Raw genomic sequence first — 23,584 nt, forward strand, 5'->3', positions numbered from 1 at the left:
AATTATCCATGACAGGTAAAGACAGAACCAGACTAGGCACAATTAATGTGTAGGAGAAGCAACACTTTTCTCACAGGTGGTTATATTTATTAATTTATTGGTTATTGTCATTTAATTATTTCACTAAGATTTAGCATCTATATGAAACATACTTTCATTTATATCTTCTTTTTTCTCAAAATTATTGCCATATATGATAGAATTTTAGTTTGCTAATAAATTGATAGGATCATCTTTCTGTATTATATTAAATTAACCAAACTTCTCCCACCCCAAATCAATATCACTTTGCAACCACCAACAGACAAATGGCTTCCAAATCTAATGTATGTAACCATGGCTTATCATCGACTTATCTATTGCCTACAGGCAACCACCATTAGCATGATTTTCCAGATGTAAAAATTTAACATAAAAAACTATGCTGTTATCCTCCCTCTAACACTAATACCCTTTGCTTCAGCCATCACATTCCTTTTGGTGCTCCAGGCTCACAAATAATGCATCGTTTAATGAAATGTCTTGTTTGGCTTAATTTCATATGGAATTACAGAGCCCATACACTAAAATTTATCTCCTTAGTGCTACCAACTTTTTTTCAAAGAAAATAATTTTCCTCCCATTTTCACTAATACTTGCTTTCTAGTTCAGATTTTATAGTTTCAGTATGACAAATTATGTGCTCAAGTTTTCCACATTTGGGGAAATTATAGGAATAAATAGATCTCAAGGCAATGGATTTGTAATTTTGGAAAGACACAACACTTCCTCTGCCAAGTAAATAGCTTTATACACCTCTAAGTTTCCACTATTGCATTTTACAAGTTTATTTATTTTTTTCTATTTTCATTTTAACATAAATTTTATTATTTTTCCAAGTATAAAAGTAATACCTCTTCTTGTGACAAAGTTCAAAAATTTTAAAAGTAAAAAAAATTTTAAAAACAGAGTCCCCTCACAAAGACAATGATAATGATATAATTCCTTAATTTTCTTATGTATATTTTGCAGATTTGTGGTAGAATTATAAATATATACATGTTATTATATCCTTTAATATTAATGATGCTATCTGCCTTTTACTATTTTTGGATACAGGTGCAGGGAAGGAAATGGGGGATATACATGGATTTTCCCCTCAAATAACTAATTGTGGCTCACAGTGCAGGTTGCCTATATGGGATCTGATGTCCCTTTCTCCCTATTAGGCTCTGATTTTGTTCAGGGAGTTATTTTAAAATACTAGAATTTCCCTGACTCCCGTGCAACTACAGTGGCCATGTGACATAATTCTGATCAGTCATAAGTTAGTGAAAATCAATGGGTAGAGCTTCAGGGAAGACTGTTAAAGGGGCAGCCTCAAGCAGCACATGACTTTTGCCTTTTTCCTTCCAGGAATGTGGATGTGATGTGGAACGTAATGCAGGCATTTTGCAGAGGACCGAAGCCATGTGCTGAGAATGCAGCCCTGGCTGCCATCTCCAGAATTCTTACCATGTCCGGTGGTTGCGGGGGAAGGAACAGACTATTTGATTAAGCCGCTGTAAACTGAACTGCTGTTACCCGCAGTTGGCAGTTAATTCTCTAACAAAAATGTTCAATATCATTGACTGAATAACTCTTCCCTCTATCTACATTAAATAATAACATGTTTATAGGATCTGATTCTGGTTTATCTGTTTAATTTTGAAGGAGTATAATGTGATTTCATTATTAGAGTTTTTACCGAATTTCAGTATATATGGTGTCACCAGTACTCCCTCATTTCTCTATTTTTCAAACACTTCTTTGCTCTTCTTGGTTGTTTATCCTTTCAGATAAACTCTGGAATTCTATCTATTTTCTAAAGCCTTTCGGGTTTTGCTTGGAATTTCATTGAACTTCTACATCAATATGGGAAGAACTGACCTCTTTAAAGTGTTCACATTTCTCATTCCTAATAGCTCTCCATTTACCTTCAAGCCTTCTTTTATTTGTCACCCCAAACTGTACTATTGTCTTCACAAAGTCTCTGAACATTTCCTGAGTACTTCGCCTTTTTTCGCTATCAAAAAAGAGATCTAAAAAAAAAAAAAAAAAAAAAAGAGATCTATTTTGCCTTTATTTCTTCCACCTGCGTTATTCAATTGAGTTAGATATGTACTGGAAGATAATAGGTAGTCAGCCAGCCTGAAGAGCATCAGTCTGACCTCTGGTTCATAATCACTAGCTTTCATTTTGTAAAATGTCTCCAACTATCCTAGAACTCAATCTGAAAACACAAGGTCCAGTGTAATTAGCTAAACTGCTACGGATACGTGGGCTAACTGCTATGGAAGTTTCAGAGCAGGGAGATTAATATGCTACCTGTGACCCTTATCACCTGGTCCAGATGATCACTCTAGCCACCTGACGGAACCTCTTCCCCTCACTCACTGAGATTTCATTCTCAAGGCTCTTCCCCACATACACCCTCTCTACCATGACTCAGCACTCCTCCTGCCTTGGCAGCACTGCCAGCTTGTGGCTCAGTCAGAACTCTGGTCTTGGCATATGCCAGTAAAATCAGGATATCACTGAGGATCATGGGAGCAAAGACACTGGTGTGAAGGGACTGAAGTGAGCTGTGACAGAAAATTATTGGCTGATATGGGCTCCATTCATGAGACTACTGCAGCTCTAAATGATTTGCCTGCCTTGTTTTGCATTTTCAGACATTATTAGCTGGACACTTTAGAAGTTATGTTTTATGGAAGTCTCCTGAGGTGTTTCATATGCATGTTACATTTTCCAACTAAATGGTTAGTAAAATGAAGAATACAGTTTAAATTCTTTATAATGCCCCCAAAGAGATCACCGAAATTCTTGTAGCACAGTGAATACTTCATACATATGATGTTGACACTCTCATAAGGTTGTAATGCTTTTTTTCTCTATTGCTTGCACTGTAAGAGTTACAGGTGTCTCCAAACCCTGAGTATTCTTCTTAAGGACAGAATAAAGTGACCTGGCAAGCCCAAGTTATGCAAAACCCTTTTAGGTAATCTTATGGTTTTACTTTCGATGCTCAAAATTCGGAACAGATTTCAAGAAAACATGGTGTAGTACCAGCATAAGTCAAATAATTCATACAGCAAATTACAAGGACTGGACAATAAGTTAAAAAACATCCCCAAATCCACATCAATACATAATTTTAAAAGTGCATTTCGCCTCTTAATCTCAGGAAAAGAAATTGTATGCAGTTGTTTATATACAAAGCATGAGGAAAATGTAATAGACTGAGGTGACAATGTTTTTCATGTCATTCATGAATCTCATGTGACTAAAACCCCTGAAATCACAGATATATTTTTACATTCCAGATATATGAAGGAAAATACTGCAGCTGTTTCTCCCATCCTTTTAGTCATCACATATTAGGCAATGGATGGTGAAAGCTAACACCTCTGTATGAACTGAATGTTTGTGCCCCCTACACCACCACCTGCCCCACAGAAAATTCCTATGTCGAAGCCTAATCCCCAATGGGATGGTATTCTGAGATGAATCTTTGAGAAGCAAAGGTTCTCTCTCTCTCTCTCTCTTTCTACCATGAGAGAACACAGAGAGAAGACAGCCATCCTGCAAGCTAGGAAGAAAGCTTTCATCAGGAATCAAATCTGCCAGCACCTTAATCTTGGGCTTCCCAGACTCCAGAACCGTGGTAAATGAGCATCTGCTGTTTAAGCCACCCAGGCTATGGTATTTTGTTATGGTAGCCACCCTGACTAAGACAGCCTCCTATCTAAGACATTTCTGATATTGAGAATGATCTCTTTTCAATCGGCCATTCAGAGTAGAGGAAACAGCTTTCCCCTTGTTATTATTCTAGTGGGACAGGCTTTGGGTAGAAGTGTGTCACTTTCAGGCTGGAGAAGTTCTCTTTTCCTCTACCATGGTCATTTGCAATGTTCTATGTTTTCCAGGAACATAGTCCCTGGCCAATTCGTCACACAGGGTATGACTGACCATCACTGGTCACTGGTCACTTGTTCAGATAATCCTGCAGGACAGCACCCCCAGCTTCTCGAGAGGTTGCTTCCCAGCTGTGTCAGTAATTGACTCAGTTGAAGAAAAGGCTGGAGTTTAGTTTTATCTTTGAGATCTGTGCTTACAGGCCCAGAAATCTCAAATGCTAACTGGGGCCAGAAAAATGACACAAATGAAAAGTGTAATGCAGTAGGTAGGTATAAGAATTGAAGGATGCATGTTTCATCTAAAGGCAGTAACTTCAAAAAATTTAAACATAAAATGTGTAGACCAAACAAAACATATTTGGTACTGATACAAGGAGTGTCCAGAGCATAAGTGGAAGGACTGGCTTTCAAAAGGACAGAGTTTCCTGAGATGAGAGGAACATAGGTGATAGGGAAAGAGGGAGGAAGGCAGGAAGTTGAGGGAATTCATGTCTGACAACTTCCATATTCTCTGAGGTAAGGATGCAATCGGCATCGGAGAGAACTGGGACAGGTAGTTCTCGACTACGGAGACATACGTTTGACATAATTATTGTGAGGCGTGAGAGAAAAAGTTCTGGGAACATGAAGATATTGCTTAGCAGGCTGAGGGCCCAGGTGAGGTTGGAGACTTTAATGTGGCAGAGTTTTCCTCTAGTCTTCTCTGAAATCTGTGTCCTCAGAGAACCCAAGGCATCTTGTCACTTAATATGTAAGATGAAAATGATCAGTATATGAGTCTGTTCTACTAGATGAGAGCCCTTTGAGGTCAGGAACAGATGCTCTCAGCCTTGCAGAGTGTCTGACACACAACAGACAGAGCTGCACTGGACTCAAAGCTTTGGCTCACACAAGAGGCTCCCAGGGCCTGAAGAAGCCCAGAAACCACAGTCGGCTCGGAGCTCAGATGGAAAACCAGGATAAAAATGGATCCTCCAGGCAAGAGCACCATCACCCCCAGCTCTAATGTTTGACTGACTGAGGTTGATATCCTACCTCTTAGCAGACACAGAATTCGGGGGAAATATCACACAGTCTATGTGAACCTTAGTTTAGTCATCTATAAAACATGTATTATGAAGTAATAGGGAAGAAGCTTTTGTATTCTACTACAAGTTAATCACTAAAGGGATGTTGCCTATAAGCTTAAAGTATGCATAATGGCCCATCTCCGGGAACCCTGCTTCCCAGGTAATGAGCATTAAGCTAAAATACCTTTGTATAGCTCACAGGAAACATCCTGACCAGACCCACCCATGAATGACTGCAGGGAGGAAGAAATTAACGCATCTCCTCCGGAGGCTGATGGGAATCAGGAAGTGTTGGACTTTACTCCCTCCCCTTTTAGTATAAAAGGAGCCTGAACTCTAACTCAGGCAGGATGGTTCTTTGGGGCATGAGCCCACTATCTTCTCGGTTTGCCGGCTTTCCGAATAAAGTCATTATTCCTTGCCCCAATAATTCGTCTCGCAATTATTGGCGAGCAGTACGAGCTTAGACTCTGTAACAATGATACCCACTTCCTTAAATGAGAGGTTTTCCCTGGTACCTCTAAAAAAAACTTTCCCCAGGTGGATGAGTGAAGGGATTAAGGCAGACCATCTGTGTTAGAAGCACCTGGGATGCTTATTCAAACATAATTGAACCTTCTGGAGGTGGAGGCCAGGAATCTGCATTTTTAACAGTCATTCCAGGTGCTTCTTACACGTAGTTAAATTTAGAGCCACCGGATTATAACATCTTCCAATTTTGCCCCTCCTTACTCCCACTGCCACGTGTATGGTCCTAATAACTTCCCACAATGCTTTGGGCTCACTCTGACCTCCATCCATCTCATTCCTGTCCAGTACACTACTGACTGATCTTTCTTCCTGAAAGGTAGTTCCAGTCATGCTGTGCCCTGGAATAAAAATCTCCAACGGCTAGATCTTGTCTGCCAAATCCTTGCTTTCATACCTTTCCAATCTTAATGTTCTCACCTGCTCCCTTACTGGGTTCCTGCTGAACAGATTTATTAACTGTCACAGAACAAGCTCTATGCTTTGCAACTTCCCTACCTTTGTTTCCACGTGAATGCCACACTTCACTGCTCCAAGTCCTAGCCCTTCCCTCAAGGGCTATTTCACACGCCATCTCCTCTATGAGTCCTTTTCTGTTTGCTTGACCTGATGTGATTTCTTTCTCCTTTAAGTCCTTGTCATTCTTTGCACCTCTCTTATGATTTTCATATTCCACTTTATGCTATTTTGTACTATTTTTATCCACTGTGCTATGAGTTCCAGGAAGGCGAAGACTATGTTAGTAAGCTCAGTGCCTAGCATAGTGTGTGGAACCAAGTTGGACCTCAATAAATGTTTGCTAAATACATGAGTGATTCCACATGACTAGGCTGTAAGCCAGGAAGGCAGACACTTCTGTAACTCCTGTGGCACTTAGCAGTGTTTTATATCCAGTAGGTATTAGAAATATGGTGAATTAAATTTAACATCTGTCAACTTTTTCTCCTTTGATGACAAATTATTTAAAAATCAACACAGACAAGATTTCAATACTGAACACTAGACTTTACTGACTTTTTTTTTTTTTTTTTTTTTTTTTTTTTTTTTTTTTTTTGCGTTACGCGGGCCTCTCAATGCTGTGGCCTCTCCCGCCGCGGAGCACAGGCTCCGGACGCGCAGGCCCAGCGGCCATGGCTCACGGGCCCAGCCGCTCCGCGGCATGTGGGATCCTCCCGGACCGGGGCACGAACCCGCGTCCCCTGCATTGGCAGGCGGACTCTCAACCACTGCGCCACCAGGGAAGCCCCTACTGACTTTTTTTTTTAACAGTAATAACCATGACTGTCTTTGGAACCTTAAATGGAATATGCATCCCTATTTAGGAATACTAAAATTATACTAAAGTAAGGTGACTATTTTCCCTATGGTTAAGACCAGTAGTTATACTGTTTTACTTCATGAGACATACTTAGATTCTAACTATATTCCCTTTATAGCATATGACATAATGAGCTTTCAAAAGTAGAAGTTCTATTTTCATTTAAATTACTAAATGCAGAATAGCTTTAACACACACGTGTGTATATGCATATATATGTCTATAGATAAAAATATAGCCACTTACTGTTTTAAATTAAAATTATTTTTTGTGATAATTGTAGATTTACATGCAGCTGTAAGAAATAATGCAGAGAGATCCCACGTACCCATTACCCGGTTTTTCCCAATGGTAACATCTTGTAAAACGATATTAAAATATCACAACAAGGACATTGGCATTGATACAATCCACTGATTTAGTTCAGATGTCCCAGTTTTGCTTATGCTCACGTGTGTGTATGTGCTTTAGTTCTATGCACTTTAATAGTTGTGTGTATCCACAGCCATAGTCGAGATATAGAAGAGTCCTTCACTACAAGGATCCCTCACTGGACTCATATAACCATTCCTGCTTCCCTCCCTAACTCCTGTCAAGCACTAACGTGTGATCTACTTCTCTAATTCTGCCATTTAATGAATATTACAAAATTGAAATCACAAAGCATATTCCCTTTGGGGATTGGCTTTTTACACTCAGCATAGTTCTCTGGAGATTCATCCAAGTTGTTAAGTGTATCAATAGTTCATTCCTTTTTGTAATTGCTGTTTTATTAAACTTAAAGATCCATAGTTTACATCAGGGTTCACTCTGTGTTGTAAATTCTATGGGTTTTGACAAATGAATGAAGTTATGTACCCACCATTACAGTATCATATATAATAGTTTCACTGCCCCCAAATCCTCTGTGCTTCACCTATTCATCCCTCTATCCCTGGAAACCCTCCTCAATCACTGGCGACCACTGATCTTTTACTGTTTCAATAGTTCTGCCTTTTCCAGAATGTCAAACAGTTGGAATCGTACAGTGTATAGATTTTTCATACTGGCTTTTGCACTTAGCAATATGCATTTAAGGTTCCTCCATGTCTTTCTGTGGTTTAATAGCTCATTTCTTTTTATTGCCAAATAATATTCCACTGCATGGATGTACCACGGTTTGTTTTCTATTTGCCTATTGAGGGATATATTGGTTGCTTTTGGTTTTTTGGCAATTATGAATAAGGCTGGTATATCCACTTGTGGGTAGGTTTTTGTACTGTTATAAATTTTCAGCTCAGTTAAATACCCAGGAGTATGACTGCTAGATGATATGGTAAGACTATACTTAGTTTTGTAAGAAATTGGAAACTGTCTTCCAAAGTGGCTGTACCATTTTGCATTCCCACCAGCAATGAATAAGAGTTCCAGTTCTTCTGCCTTCTTGTTAGCATTTGGTATTGCCAGTTTAAAATTTTTAAAAGGTGTGTAGTGGTATCTTCTGTTTTAACTACAATTCTTTAATGACAGAAGATGTTGAGCATCTTTTCATATAATTATTTATCATCTACATATCTTCTTCAGTGAGGTGTCTCTTCAGAACTTTTTCTCATTTCTTAATTGAGTTGTTTTCTTATTGTTGAGTTTTAAGAGTTCTTTGAATGTTTTGGATACAAGTCCTTTATCAGATATGTGTTTGGAAATATTTTCTCTAAGTCTCTGGTTTGTCTTTTTAGTCTACTGACAGTGTCTTTCAGAGAGCAGATGTTTTGAATTTTAATGAATTCAACTTATGTATTTTTTCTTTCATAGATCATGCTTTGGTCTTGTATCATTGCCAAATGACTAGAGCGATAATTGCAAAAAGTGACTGACTTTAGCTTGGTGCCCTGACAGCATGTATACAAAGTCTACAGGTAGTCAATAGGCACACGCTTCTGCAAGGGCAGAGAGGTAGAACTCATTAGAATATAAGAGAAGAAGAAACAGAAAAGGCAGAGTACATGTGAGAAAAACAAGAGCATCCATCATGTGATTTGGGGGAAGCTGTGCTGCTCAGTGGTAAGGAACCTGTTACTGAGGCTATTATTGTACAATATCAAAATGACCTTGAATTCCATTTTACACGGTTAAGCCAAGTTTAAGAATGTGGAAGGAATCAAATGTGTATATTGTCATTGCCCCTCAAATCGATAACTGCAGGAGAGGACCAAGGTCAACAGACATTTTGCCTACTGCTTTTGGATGGTATTCAAAGTGCTTGGGACATTCCAGCTCACAACAAATAACGCCAGTCAGCCTAACTCATAGGATTTCAGAGTCAGAGCTTGTCCCAGTTCAAAAGTGTGTGAAACCAGATTAACAGTGCATACGCTTAACCCAATCCAGGTACAGCAAAAGTCACACCCCATTATAAAGAATTGTTTTCTACCTTAATGAAAGGCAAATCCCCTAAAACCCCCAGAAAACTAGCAGACTCAATACCAGTCAAATCCCATTATCCCCACACCAAAAGACTATGCAGCTCTTGAGTTGTTTTGGAATTTTATACTATTGAATATATGTGAAGTAAACAGGCCATAGTCCTGGCATATGGGAATCTTTTTTCTTAATGAGAATCTTCTCATTTTTATTTTAATGAGATTTGTTATCATGTAATTATAGTCTGAAATGTAAGATAAGAAAATCTTTCAAACCACTTTTGTATGCATGTGTTTGTGTGTGTGTGTGTGTGTGTGTGTGTGTGTGTGTGGTAGTTCATTGAAAACATCTGTTTTGAAACTGAGGGCACTTCTGACTTGAGTCAGTGAACTCATTCTCCAACAAGAGGACAAAGCTACTAAAGAAGGAGTAGTAGTTTAAGACAGAAAGCTGGCACCAGCTATAGAGACAATCTGACCAACACTGAGAACCACTACTAAATGCCAGGCACACTGGGAAGTGCAGAGACACAGAGTGAATTAAGGCTTTGTCCTTGCTCTCAAGAGGCTTAAGGTGCCCGATTCAAGATGGTGGAGGAGTGAGACGTGGAGATCACCTTCCTCCCCACAAATACATCAGAAATACATCTACATGTGGAACAACTCCTACAGAAGACCTACTGAATGTTGGCAGAAGACCTCAGACTTCCAAAAAGGCAAGAAACTCCCCACGTACCTGTGTAGGGCAAAAGAAAAAAGAAAAAACAGAGACAAAAGAATAGGGATGGGACCTGCACCACTGGGAGGGAGCTGTGAAGGAGAAAAAGTTTCCACACACTTGGAAGCCCCCTCACTGGCGGAGACAGGAGTGGGCGGGGAGGGAAGCTTCGGAGCCACGGAGGAGAGCGCAGCAACAGGGGTGCAGAGGGCAAAGCGGAGAGATTCCCGCACAGAGGATCAGTACCAACCAGCGCTCACCAGCCTGAGAGGCTTCTCTGCTCACCCGCCAGGGCTGGTGGGGGCTGAGAGCTGAGGTTCTGGAGCTTGGACCCCAGGGAGAGGACTGTGGTTGGCTGTGTGAACACAACCTAAAGGGGGCTACTGCATCACAGCTAGCCGGGAGGGAGTCCGCGAAAAAGTCTGGAACTGTCTAAGAGGCAAGAGACCATTGTTTCAGGATGCACGAGGAGAGGGAATTCAGAGCACTGCCTAAACGATCTCCAGAAGACAGGCGCAAGCCGTGGCTATCAGTGCAGACCCCAGAGACGGGCATGAAATGCTAAGGCTGCTGCTGCAGCCACCAAGAAGCCTGTGTGCAAGCACAGATCACTATCCACACCTCCCCTCCTGGGAGCCTGTGCAGCCCACCACTGCCAGGGTCCCATGATCCAGGGACAACTTCCCTGGGAGAACACATGGTGCGCCTCAGGCTGGTGCAACATCACGCTGGCCCCTGCTGCCACAGGCTCGCCCCGCATTCCGTACCCCTCCCTCCCCCTGGCCTGACTGAGCCAGAGCCCCCTAATCAGCTGCTCCTTTAACCCCGTCCTGTTTGAGCAAAGAACAGATGCCCTCAGGCAACCTACATGCAGAGACGGGGGCCAAATCCATAGCTGAACCCCAGGAACTGTTCGAACAAAGAAGAGAAAGGGAAATTTCTCCCAGCAGCCTCAGGAGCAGCGGATTAAATCTCCACAATCAACTTGATGTACCCTACATCTGTGGAATACCTGAATACACAATGAATTATCCCAAAATTGAGGCTGTGGACTTTAGGAACAACGATATATATATATATATATATATTTTTTTTTTTTTTCCCCTTTTCTCTTTTTGTGAGTGTGTATGTGTATGCTTCTTTGGTGATTATGTCTGTATATCTTTGCTTTTACCATTTGTCCTAGGGTTCTGTCTGTCCGTTTTATTTATTTATTTTTTTTAGTATAGTTTTTAGCATTTGTTATCATTGGTGGATTTGTTTTTTTGGTTTGGCTACTCTCTTCTTTCTTTTTTTATTACTTTTAAAGTTTTTTATTTTTAATAATTACTGTTTATTTTAATAACTTTATGTTATTTTACTTTCTTTCTTTCTTTTTTTCTCCCTTTCCTTTTGAGCCGTGTGGCTGACAGGGTCTTGGTGCCCCGGCCGGACGTCAGGCCTGTGCCTCTGAGGTGGGAGAGCCAAGTTCAGGACATTGGTCCACCACAGACCTCCTGGCGCCATGTAATATCAAACAGCGAAAGCTCTCCTAGAGAGCTCCATCTCAACTTTAAGACGCAGCTCCACTCAATGACCAGCAAGCTACAGTGCTGGACACCCCATGCCAAACAACTAGCAAGACAGGAACACAACCCCACCCATTAGCAGAGAGGCTGCCTAAAATCATAATAAGGTCATAGACACCCCAAAACACACCACCAGACATGGTCCTGCCCACCAGAAAGACAAGATCCAGCCTCATCCTCCAGAACACAGGCACTAGTCCCCTCCACCAGGAAGCCTACACAACCCACTGAACCAACCTTACCCACTGGGGGCAGACACCAAAAACAATGGGAATTACGGACCTGCAGTCTGTGAAAAGGAGACCCAAAACACAATAAGCTAAGACAAATGAGAAGACAGAGAAACACACAGCAGATGAAGGAGCAAGGTAAAAACTCACCAGACCAAACAAATGAAGAGGAAATAGGCAGTCCACCTGAAAAAGAATTCAGAGTAATGATAGTAAAGTTGATCCAAAATCTGGGAAATAGAATGGAGAAAATACAAGAAATGTTTAACAAGGACCTAGAAGAACTAAAGAGCAAACAAACAATGATGAACAACACAATAAATGAAATTTAAAATTCTCTAGAAGGAATCAATAGCAGAGTAACTGAGGCCGAGAACGGATGAGTGACCTGGAAGATAAAATAGTGGAAATAACTACTGCAGAGCAGAATAAAGAAAAAGAATGAAAAGAATTGAGGACAGTCTCAGAGACCTCTGGGACAAACACTAAATGCACCAACATTTGAATTATAGGGGTCCCAGAAGAAGAAGAGAAATAGAAAGGGACTGAGAAAATATTTCAAGAGATTATAGTTGACAACTTCCCTAATATAGGAAAGGAAATAGTTAATCAAGTCCAAGAAGCACAGAGAGTCCCGTACAAGAAAAATCCAAGGAGAAACACGCCAAGACACATATTAATCAAACTGTCAAAAATTAAATACAAAGTAAAAATATTAAAAGCAGCAAGGGAAAAACAACAAATAACATATAAGGGACTCCCCATAAGGTTAACAGCTGATCTTTCAGCAAAAACTCTGCAAGCCAGAAGGGAGTGGCAGGACATATTTAAAGTGATGAAAGGGAAAAACCTACAATCAAGATTACTCTACCCAGCAAGGATCTCACTCTGATTTGACAGAGAAATTAAAACAGACAAGCAAAAGCTAAGAGAATTCAGCACCACCAAACCAGCTTTACAAGGTACGCTAAAGGAATTTCTCTAGGCAGGAAACACAAGAGAAGGAAAAGAACTATAATAACAAACCCAAAACAATTAAGAAAATGGTAATAGGAACATACATATCGATAATTACCTTAAATGTAAATGGATTAAATGCTCCAACCAAAAGACATAGACTGGCTGAATGGATACAAAAACAAGACCTGCATATATGCTGTCTACAAGAGACCTACTTCAGACCTAGGGACACATACAGACTGGAAGTGAGGGGATGGAAAAAGATATTCCATGCAAATGGAAATCAAAAGAAAGCTGGAGTAGCAATTCTCATATCACACAAAATAGACTTTAAAATAAAGACTATTACAAGAGAAACAAGGACACTACATAATGATCAAAGGATCAATCCAAGAAGAAGATATAACAATTGTAAATATTTATGCACCCAACATAGGAGCACCTCCACACATAAGGCAAACAGCACCTCAATACATATGCTAACAGTCATAAAAGGAGAAATCTACAGTAACACAATCATAGTAGGGGACTTTAATACCCTAATTTCACCAATGGACAGATCATCCAAACAGAAAGTAAATAAATAAACACAAGCTTTAAATGATACATTAAGCAAGATGGACTTAATTGATATTTATAGGACATTACATCCAAAAACAACAGAATACACTTGCTTCTCAACTGCTCATGGAACATTCTCCAGCATAGATCATATCTTGGGTCACAAATCAAGCCTTGGTAAATTTAAGAAAATTGAAATCGTATCAAGATTCTTTTCTAACCACAATGCTATGAGACTAGATATCAGTTACAGGAAAAAAATCTGTAAAAAATACAAACACATGGAGGCTAAATGATACACTACTTAATAACCAAGAGATCCCTGAAGAGATCAAAGAGGAAATAAAAAAACTACCTAGAAACAAATGACAATGAAAGCACGATGACCAAAATCCTATGGGATGCAGCAAAAGCAGTTCTAAGGGGGAAGTTTATAGCAATACAATCCTTCCTCAAGAAACAAGAAACATCTCAAATAAACAACCTAACCTTACACCTAAAGCAATTAGAGAAAGAAGAACAAAAAAACCCCAAAGTTAGCAGAAGGAAAGAAATCATAAAGATCAGATGAGAAATAAATGAAAAAGAAATGAAGGGAACAGCAGCAAAGATCAATAAAACTAAAAGATGGTTCTTTGAGAAGATAAACAAAATTGATAAACTATTCGCCAGACTCATCAAGTAAAAAAGGGAGAAGACTCAAATCAATAGGATTAAAAATGAAAAAGGAGAAGTAACAACTGACACTGCATACAAAGGATCGTGAGAGATTACTACAAGCAACTATATGACAATAAAATGGACAACCTGTAAGAAACAGGCACATTCTTAGAAAAATACAACCTTCCAAGACTAAATCAGAAAGAAATAGAAAATATAAACAGACCAATCACAAGCACTGAAATTGAAAGTGTGATTAAAAATTTTCCAACAAACAAAAGCCCAGGACCAGATGGCTTCACAGGCGAATTCTATCAAACATTTAAAGAAGAGCTAACACCTATCCTTCTCAAACTCTTCCAAAATATAGCAGAGGGAGGAACATTCCCAAACTCATTCTACAAGGCCACCATCACCCTGATACCAAAACCAGACAAAGATGTCACAAAGACTACAGGCCAATGTCACTGATGGACATAGATGGAAAAACCCTCAGCAAAATACTAGCAAAGAGAATCCAACAGTACATTAAAAGGATCACACACCATGATCAACTGGGGTTTATCCAAGGAATGTAAGCATTCTCCAATATACGCAAATCAATGTGATACACCATATTAACAAATTGAAGGAGAAAAACCACATGATCATCTCAATAGATGAAGAAAAACCTTTTGACAAAATTCAACACCCATTTATGATAAAAACCCTTCAGAAAGTAGGCATAGAGGGAACTTACCTCAACATAATAAACACCATATATGACAAACCCAGTCAACATTGTTCTCAATGGTGAAAAGGGAAACCATTTCCGCTGAGATCAGGAACAAGACAAGGGTGCCCTTGTCTCACGACTCTTATTCAACATAGTTTTGGAAGTTTTAGCCATAGCAATGAGAGAAGAAAAAGAAATAAAAGGAGTCCAAATCAGAAAAGAAGAAGTAAAGCTGTCACTGTTTGCAGATGACATGATACTATAAATAGAGAATCCTAAAGATGCTACCAGAAAACTACTAGAGCTAATCAATGAATCTTGTAAAGTAACAGGATACAAAATTAATGAATTCCTATATACTAATGATGAAAAATCTGAAAGAGAAATTAAGGAAACACTCCCATTTACCACTGCAACAAAAAGAATAAAATACCTAGGAATAAACCTACCTAAGGAGACAAAAGACCTGTATGCAGAAAACTATAAGACACTGATGAAAGAAATTAAAGATGATCCAAACAGATGGAGAGATATACCATGTTCTTGGATTGGAAGAATCAACATTGTGAAAATGACTATACTACCCAAAGTAATCTACAGATTCAATGCAGTCCCTATCAAACTACCAATGGCATTTTTCACAGGACTAGAACAAAAAATTTCACAATTTGTATGGAAACACAAAAAACACCCAATAGCCAAAGCAATCTTGAGAAAGAAAAACAGAGCTGGAGGAATCTGGCTCCCAGACCTCAGACAATACTACAAAGCTACAGTAATCAAGACAGTAGGGTACTGGCACAAAAACAGAAATATAGATCAATGGAACAGGATAAACTCACACACATATGATCACCTTATTTTTGATAAAGGAGGCAAGAATATACAATGGAGAAAAGACACCCTCTTCAATAAGTAGTGTAGGGAAAACCGGACAGCTACATGTAAAAGAATGAAATTAGAACACCTCCTAACACCATACACAAAAATAAACTCAAAATGGATTAGAGACCTAAATGTAAGACTGGACACTGTAAAACTCTTAGAGGAAAACATAGGAAGAACACTCTAAGAACACTCAAAATGAATTAAAGACCTAAATGTAATGGCAGACACTATAAAACCCTTACAGGAAAACATAGGCAGAACACTCTATGACATAAATCACAAGAAGATCCTTTCTGACCCACCTCCTAGAGAAATGGAAATAAAAACAAAAATAAACAAATGGGACCATAAATAAGATGAAAAGACAGCTCTCAGAATGGGAGAAAGTATTTGCAAATGAAGCCACTGACAAAGGATTAATTTCCAAAATTTACAAGCAGCTCATGCAGTTCAATATCAGAAAAACAACCCAACCCCCAAATGGGCAGAAGACCTAAATAGACATTTCTCCAAAGAAGATATAGAGAGACTGCCAACAAACCAATGAAAGGATGCTCAACATCACTAATCATTAGCATAATGCAAATCAAAACTACAATGAGGTATCACCTCACACCAGTCAGAATGGCCATCATCCAAAAATCTACAAACAATAAATGCTGGAGAGGGTGTGGAGAAAAGGGAACCCTCTTGCACTGTTGGTGAGAATGTAAATTGATACAGCCACTATGGAGAACAGTATGGAAGTTCCTTAAAAAACTAAAAATAGAACTACCATATGAGCCAGCAATCCCATTATTGGGCATATACCCTGAGAAAACCATAATTCAAAAAGAGTCATGTACCACAATGTTCATTGCAGCTCTATTTACAATAGCCAGGACATGGAAGCAACCTAAGTGTCCACTGACAGATGAATGGATAAAGAAGATGTGGCACATCTATACAATGGAATATTACTCAGCCATAAAAAGAAACGAAATTGAGTTATTTGTAGTGAGGAGAATGGCCCTAGACTCTGTCATACAGAGTGAAGTAAGTCAGAAAGAGAAGAACAAATACCGTATGCTAACACATATATATGGAATTAAAAAAAGAAAAAAGGTTATGATGAACCTAGAGGCAGGACAGGAATAAAGATGCAGATGTAGAGAATGGACTTGAGGATACGGGGAGGGGGAAGGGTAAGCTGGGACGAAGTGAGAGAGTAGCATGGACATATATACACTGCCAAATGTAAAATAGCTACTGGGAAGCAGCTGAATAGCACAGGGAGATCAACTTGGTGCTTTGTGACCACCTCAAGGGGTGGGATAGGGAGGGTGGGAGGGAGGGAGATGCAAGAGGGAGGAGATATGGGGATCTATGTATACATATAACTGATTCACTTTGTTATACAGCAGAAACTAACACACTATTGTAAAGCAATTATACTCCAATAAAGATGTTTAAAAAAAAAGTGGCTTAAGGCTATCTCTAGCAGGACAATAGAAAATATCTAGATCACTTCTTATTCTTTTGTGAAGGGGAGAAGAGCCACCAAATAAATCCTATCTTATGAGGTCACTAATCTTTGAACTCTAGACATTGGAGGTTAGATGGTTGTTAAATATTATATAATTCAATGTCCACATTTTACACACAAAAAGAAACCCAGAAAAGTGAAAAAAATTATCTAAGATTGCAGGTCTGGGGCTAGAACCCAAATATCCTGACTTCTAATCAAGTGTTCTTTTCTCTATATCCCACTACCTCTCTTAGAGGTCAAAGGACTTTTCTCTTCCCATAGTTAGGCTGCACCTAATTATATCAATTAGACTCAGACTCACAGGGCTCATGTTGCTCTCCCCACTCTCATCTTCAAAATGTCTCCTTCATGTTTCAATTTAACAGATAATTTCTAAAAATTTTAAGGACTTACTTTGGCATAGGTGGAAGAGAGACTACCAATGCAATTAAGGCATACTTCTTTCCTCTGAGCAATGTATGTAAATGTAAACATCTGGTACAGTATTCTCAGACACCCAAGTTATATATGTGAAATGCATCACCACCACCCACTCAAGTTTTCTAATGGAAATCTCCCTTTTATGTCAATGACTCTTTAATTCTCTAGGTCCCATGGTAAAATCTTGAAGCTATTTTTGCTATTCTGGCATGAAGGTGAGAGTATCTTGTTTTTAACCCTTGTTCTACCATTAACCAATTAGTTTTGAAACCCTGGGCAAGTCCTACCTCTCTGAGCTTCATCTCCTGTCAGTAAAATGACTAGAGCACCAACTTGCTGTGATTCACCTTCTTTGCAAAACCGATCAAGTCCAAGGTGCTAGGCATAATCTTCCTTTCAGTCTTTCTTTTTTTCCTTTTCTCTCTTTCTCCCTCTCTCTCTTCCTTCCTTCCTTCCCTTCTTTCTTTCTATTTATTTATTGCATATCTCTCAGATTTCTCTCTCCTTCATGTTCATCATGGCCAAGCCCTTCATTTCTGGATTATTACTAAACAAGCTATCAAGCTCTTCTGTGTAGATATGACTTGTTAAAAACGATTTTAAACAAGAGTTAGCCTAGAGGTATACAGGTTAGACTGGAGGCTAGAAAACTAATTAAGAAGCCTGTTAGAATAGAGACCAATCTCACACCAAAAGCCTGTCATTCAAATCCCTCAAAAGCTGGCTTCAGCTGGCCTTCCTGCTTTTACTTCACATGACTCCTCGACACATGGCCTTGATGTATTTAATGCCGCTGTTTCTATCCTTCCTATGAGGAAAGTGCTTCCTTTTCCTGAAGTTATTTCCAATAGCTTCTTTAAAATCAATTTCTTCCATGGAGTCAGTAATCTTTCCTTTCTCTTAACTTTTATACACATATTAACAGTGCCAACAATAATCCCCTTTTCTAACTCCCTCTAGTAAATATTGTTAGCATAAAAAAAGATGAGATGTAAAAACTCTTAACATTAACAGAAGAATGTATATAAAGGTTATATAACCTATTTCCTTTATTATCTCTTCTTGTTTCCTTTGCAAATTAAAATAAGCAAATGGTTGTTGAGTTTTTTGGTAGAGGATTAATATATACTTTAAACTGCTTTAGAATATTTAATAAGAAAAATATTACAATGCATTTTCTTGGCTCTACCAACATTCTGAAGATGTCTGGACAAAAGTATATGAATTGTTACTAATTAATATATGTATACTTTAGGCAAATATTCAAACAAGCAGCGAGTAATGTTATATAAATGCTTGCAGAGTAACTTATTCCATTAAGAGATAAGCTCTGAAGACTCTATTTACATTTCAGTTATGAAACAATCAGTGCCAGTCTGACCAAATGCGTGTCAATGTTAGTCAATAACAGCAGAGAAGCGTTTGGGGAAAACTTAAAGTTTTATTTTCTCTCTTTCAGATTCTTTTATTGCTAATTTGAATACCTTCTTCAGAGAAAGGCCACAACTAGAGGAGTAAAAGGGTTTCATGTGGCAAGAGCAAAGTAGTACTGTCACATCCCATCAATCCTCTCAGCGCCCACTCTCCGAGAATATTCACTGCATTGGTTCGTGCCGACTCCAAAAAAGATTGTCTCAAGAAATGAATTTCAAGCAGTTTTGGGTCCCATCACTACTGTCTATTTGTTGTAACTGAAAAAAATATCCACTATATTGCAAAAAGATTCTGTTATCCAGTATTTGCTAATTATGATTGAGACCAGAAACATACAAAGTTTCAAAGAAAACAAATGAAGGGAACATCTGAAAGTAATTTTCCCCCATTCTTTGTTGTTCTGCTACTCACGGCAAATCTTCCAAACTGGAGGCTTCATGTCTTGGATCCAATAGATCATAACCACATTCATTGTAGATTTCCAAATAGGAAATGTGCGTTGTATATATTTTGCTGCTGTCCTGATTGGGAAAGAGAAGGACATTATTAAATGGCTATAAATCACGATTCGGCTTAGAGAAAGATGAACACATTTATCACTAGTTTCCTCACAGTTTCCCTCCTTCACTCTCTCACTTTGTATGGTTTACATTTTCAGTTCGTGACACTTTCAAGTTGCCAGTTACCATATGTATGAGGCTTTTTTTTCCCCCAATGGCCAACACCCATGATTACAAGCAACTTCAGTCTGTTATTTTTTATTAGTTCCACATTATTCATAAAAAGTCAATATACACTTAAAATGAGCCAACTTGGTTGCAGAACTGTATAACACACCATTTTTTACTTTCCAGACAGAAAAAAGAACAGAACACAGAATTCTTACTTCAGTTTAAAAATTTCAGTAGCCAGAGAGTTACCATCTTCAATCCTAATTCCTTTTTAACTTTTCTAATATTCAAATTTCCAATGACAGATAACAGACAATAAATAGATATGGAAAGTGAATTCCAGGGAACATAAATAGTTTAGATCAATCAGGTAACAGTAAGAGTGGACACTAACATTTCACTACCTGTACCTTACCTGTTGGGTTAATTTTCCTTGCCCAAGTGGCAAATTAGGGATATTCAACTGTTGGTTAGGGAGAGGTATTTTCTGTGGGTCATTGCTGAAATGCAATAATATAGGCATCAATGTAATTAGGATAAAAGTCAAGGTGACTGGTCCTACTCTCAGTTCTGCCAACAGACAAAAAGGACACACTCCCTCTAAGATGGAATAAAACAGGGAATTTGTTCAGGTCTCGAGAAAATTCCAAGCTCACTTTTTCAATACCAAATATCAATAATAGCACTTCTTGTTTCCCCCAAAACACAAATGCTTCCATTTCTCTGAATATTAGAGTATTGCTACTTATAAGAGGAGAATATATTTGTGTCTTCTGGCAAGAAGGTCGGCAGATTGTCAGAGTGGATATTCACAGAAAGGATTCTCATCTATATCCAGGACAATACATCTGACAGGTGTTATTCAAAGAAGGAGAAGACCAAGTCACAGAGATGGGGGAGAGAACAGTGGCCTGCAAATCCAAAGCTGGAATGCTAGTCATACTAGCTCTGAGCCCCTACCAAGTCAGGCCTCTGTTTCCACACTCATTAAGGTGAAGAAATTGGATAATGACTCCCTCGGCATTCTTCAGATTAAAACGAATATGATTCTCTGGTCCTAAAATGTCTCAAACTATCCAAATAAAGATACTACCATTTCATAAAAATGAAATAATACAAGAAAAACTAAGGCAGCTCTCAGCCAGCACATGACTGTAGTAAAACACTCAAGCTACAGCTGAAATTCCATGTTTGGTGTTCTGTGAAGGTGACAGCATGGACTGAATCTTTACTAATCAAGTTTTTCCCAAGCAAATGCCAGAAAGCCTGTTGATGTGGGAGACTCTGGCTGCTTATGCTGACAAACGGTCTATCAATTATATTGATAGAGCTATCAACTGTCTATCATTACTAAAGTAACCTCATTTAGTAATAGCATCATATCAGCATAATTTTGGGGATTATAGCTTGAATTAGTGCAGGAATCAGAGACTACAAATACTAGACAGACTCTGAGTGGCCTTTAGTCTAATCCAGTGTTTCCTAAAATATTACTTAAAATACTTGTGGAAAAAAGTGTTCCATGATCAGCATGCATACTGTCCATCTCTGAAAGATTCTCAGAGCAAGTTAAAGCCCATGGGGAATCACCCAGCACCATTCTGAGATCCTGTTTAAAACAACGTATTTCTAAAACTTATCTGAACATATGTGAAATATCCCATAGATTATGGTTTGAGATTTTAGCATACATTTATGAGTTCCTCTTAGCACCAGACAAAACTGGGTTAGAACACTGGATCTGCCTTTATAACTGAGTGATCCTGCACCCTTAACCTCAGTTGTTTAATCACGAACTTGGGGATAACAACCTTTAGAATATGGCAGAACTGTTGTGACAGAGGAATAAGGTTCTGTATTTTAAATCCTACCAAAAATGTGTGGCCTGCTAATAGGCACCAATAAATCATTGCTGTTGCTGATGTTATTATTATTGCTGTTATTATTTTTATTATTATTATTTCTGAAAGCCTCCAAATAGAGAATTCAGTATGTGAATACAAAAGGAAAGGAAAAGAAAGGCAAAAAGAGCAGCCAACTCCTACGTTCATCAGCAGTGGAGAAACTCTCTTCTTTCAGAAACTAGGAGAAATAATAAAAAGTCAGGAAAATGGCAAGTCCATTGCCCAGAGATGATAAGGATAATGCCTTTGGCTCCTCTGGCTTCTGCATTTTCTGGGCTTTTATTGGAATACACACTTAAAATTCACTGAGCTATGTGGCAGCTACCTTTCCTCATTACTCCTTTTTTACTCTTCAGAACTGCCAGGCTGTAATGTAACACACATGTTTGCTGCAGACAGCCTTTTCTCTTGCCCCCAAACAAGTATGAACCTTACAATACTCAAAAATAATGAGCAGTGATTTCTAAAATAAATGGAATCAATTTTCTTCTTTTAAAATCTTTGCAAATGTGCTCCTATCACACTCACAGGCATTTTAGGACCCAGTATGCACTAGTTCTTAGTTTATCTTGAAATAAATACATTGCATAAGTCAAATGTTTCCTTTAAGGATTCTGGAGAGCACCATGTGTCCTCTAAAGTAATCAACTGGGAGCATCTGAGTACCTGTCAGCATTTTTCAGCTAAACAATGAGGACAAACTTTATGAAGAACTTCAAAGTTGCCTCTGACTTGTTTCACCATAGCTCAGTCGGGTTATAACTAATGTGTTGTACCCCATTGAGTTAATCTGTTCGTCTACAAGGAGTTATCCTGGCTATAAGCTGATCTGATGGGCTCTCTCCAAACCAAGAAGTTATTTAGAATCATTCGGAATGAAATGGGGTTTAGAGTAATATCAATGACAAACAGATATAAAATTATGAACCCAACAGATGGTAGGTACTTGGGAGATATTTAGACTTTTAAAACTGTGTTTTGGTAACCATAGACAAAATTTAAAAAGAGACAAATAGATTTTCTATTAGGAAAGAAATTGTTTATTCTGTTTAACTTAATCAGGGGAATTAGCTTCATTTGTTCTGAGTTTCAAAGGGTTCTTTGAAATTGTTCAGCAATCATTTGGCCACACGCATATATATATGGACATTAATGGCAATAGTAATAACTATCATTTTTTGAGCATCTCCTATGTGCCAGGAACTGGACAATATCTTTAAATACATTATATTCAACTCTCACAGCTACTCCACAAGACTGAGGCATTAAGGAACTGCCCAAGGCCACATCCTGTAAGTAGTGCACTTAGAACCAGGTTGGCCTGCACCAACTTCAATGATTCTCCCAAGACAGCACGCTCCCACATTAGGCCACAGCAACAAAAACTATTAGAAATTATATTCTCAGTTGGCGAAATCTGGGAACAAAACAGAAGAGCTAATGTCAGAAATAAATGAGTAAATGAAAAGAAAGGATTTGGATCCAACGTATACACTATACGCTATCCTTGCTTTTCCAAATTTTCTGGCATGCAGAGCTGGCATGTTTGCGCTAGTGAGTGATGAGCTGAACTAATGGGTAATTGCTACTTTATGGGTGGAAATTAGAATTATGCAGATCTCAGCAACTTCTCATCTTTGCAACTCAGAATGCAAGCAGCATACAGCTGAGATATCTTAGAAAGACTGTTACACTGACCTAGTTAGGACATTTGTTATACAGAATTGCTACAACCAAAGAATTGTTGGAACTAGTAGGGACGCTGGAGATCCTCTAGTACAATTTAGTCCCTACTTTCACAGAGGGCAGAACTGAAACCCGGAGAAGTTAAGTGACACATTACATAGAGTTTGTTTAAATACAACCATTAAAATAAAGCCAGTCTGATACCCAGAGGCAGGGTATGTAGTGGTTAAAAAGCACAGAGTTTGGCATCACACAGATCTGGGATGGAAGCTCCAGATCAGCTACTTATGAGGATGCAGAGGAAAATAAATATATCCCAAGACTCAGTCTTCCCAACTATAAAATGGGGATAGAGGTACCTACATTGTTAGTTTTATTAAATCTTGAT

At 38.6% G+C, this 23,584-nt stretch overlaps 1 protein-coding gene across 1 annotated transcript in view; it reads right to left on the reverse strand.

Annotated features, from left to right (window-relative positions):
* The window catches only part of KIF6 (kinesin family member 6), a 382,614-nt gene that overhangs the window by 279,442 nt on the left and 79,588 nt on the right, over positions 1–23,584 (reverse strand). Inside the window, exon 5 of the mRNA XM_032648910.1 lies at positions 19,347–19,456. Within this exon, the coding sequence (XP_032504801.1) occupies positions 19,347–19,456 (110 nt within the window). The remainder of the gene's footprint in view (positions 1–19,346; positions 19,457–23,584) is intronic.

This window comes from Phocoena sinus, chromosome 11 (genome assembly GCF_008692025.1).
Source record: "Phocoena sinus isolate mPhoSin1 chromosome 11, mPhoSin1.pri, whole genome shotgun sequence".
Lineage (NCBI taxonomy): Eukaryota > Metazoa > Chordata > Mammalia > Artiodactyla > Phocoenidae > Phocoena > Phocoena sinus.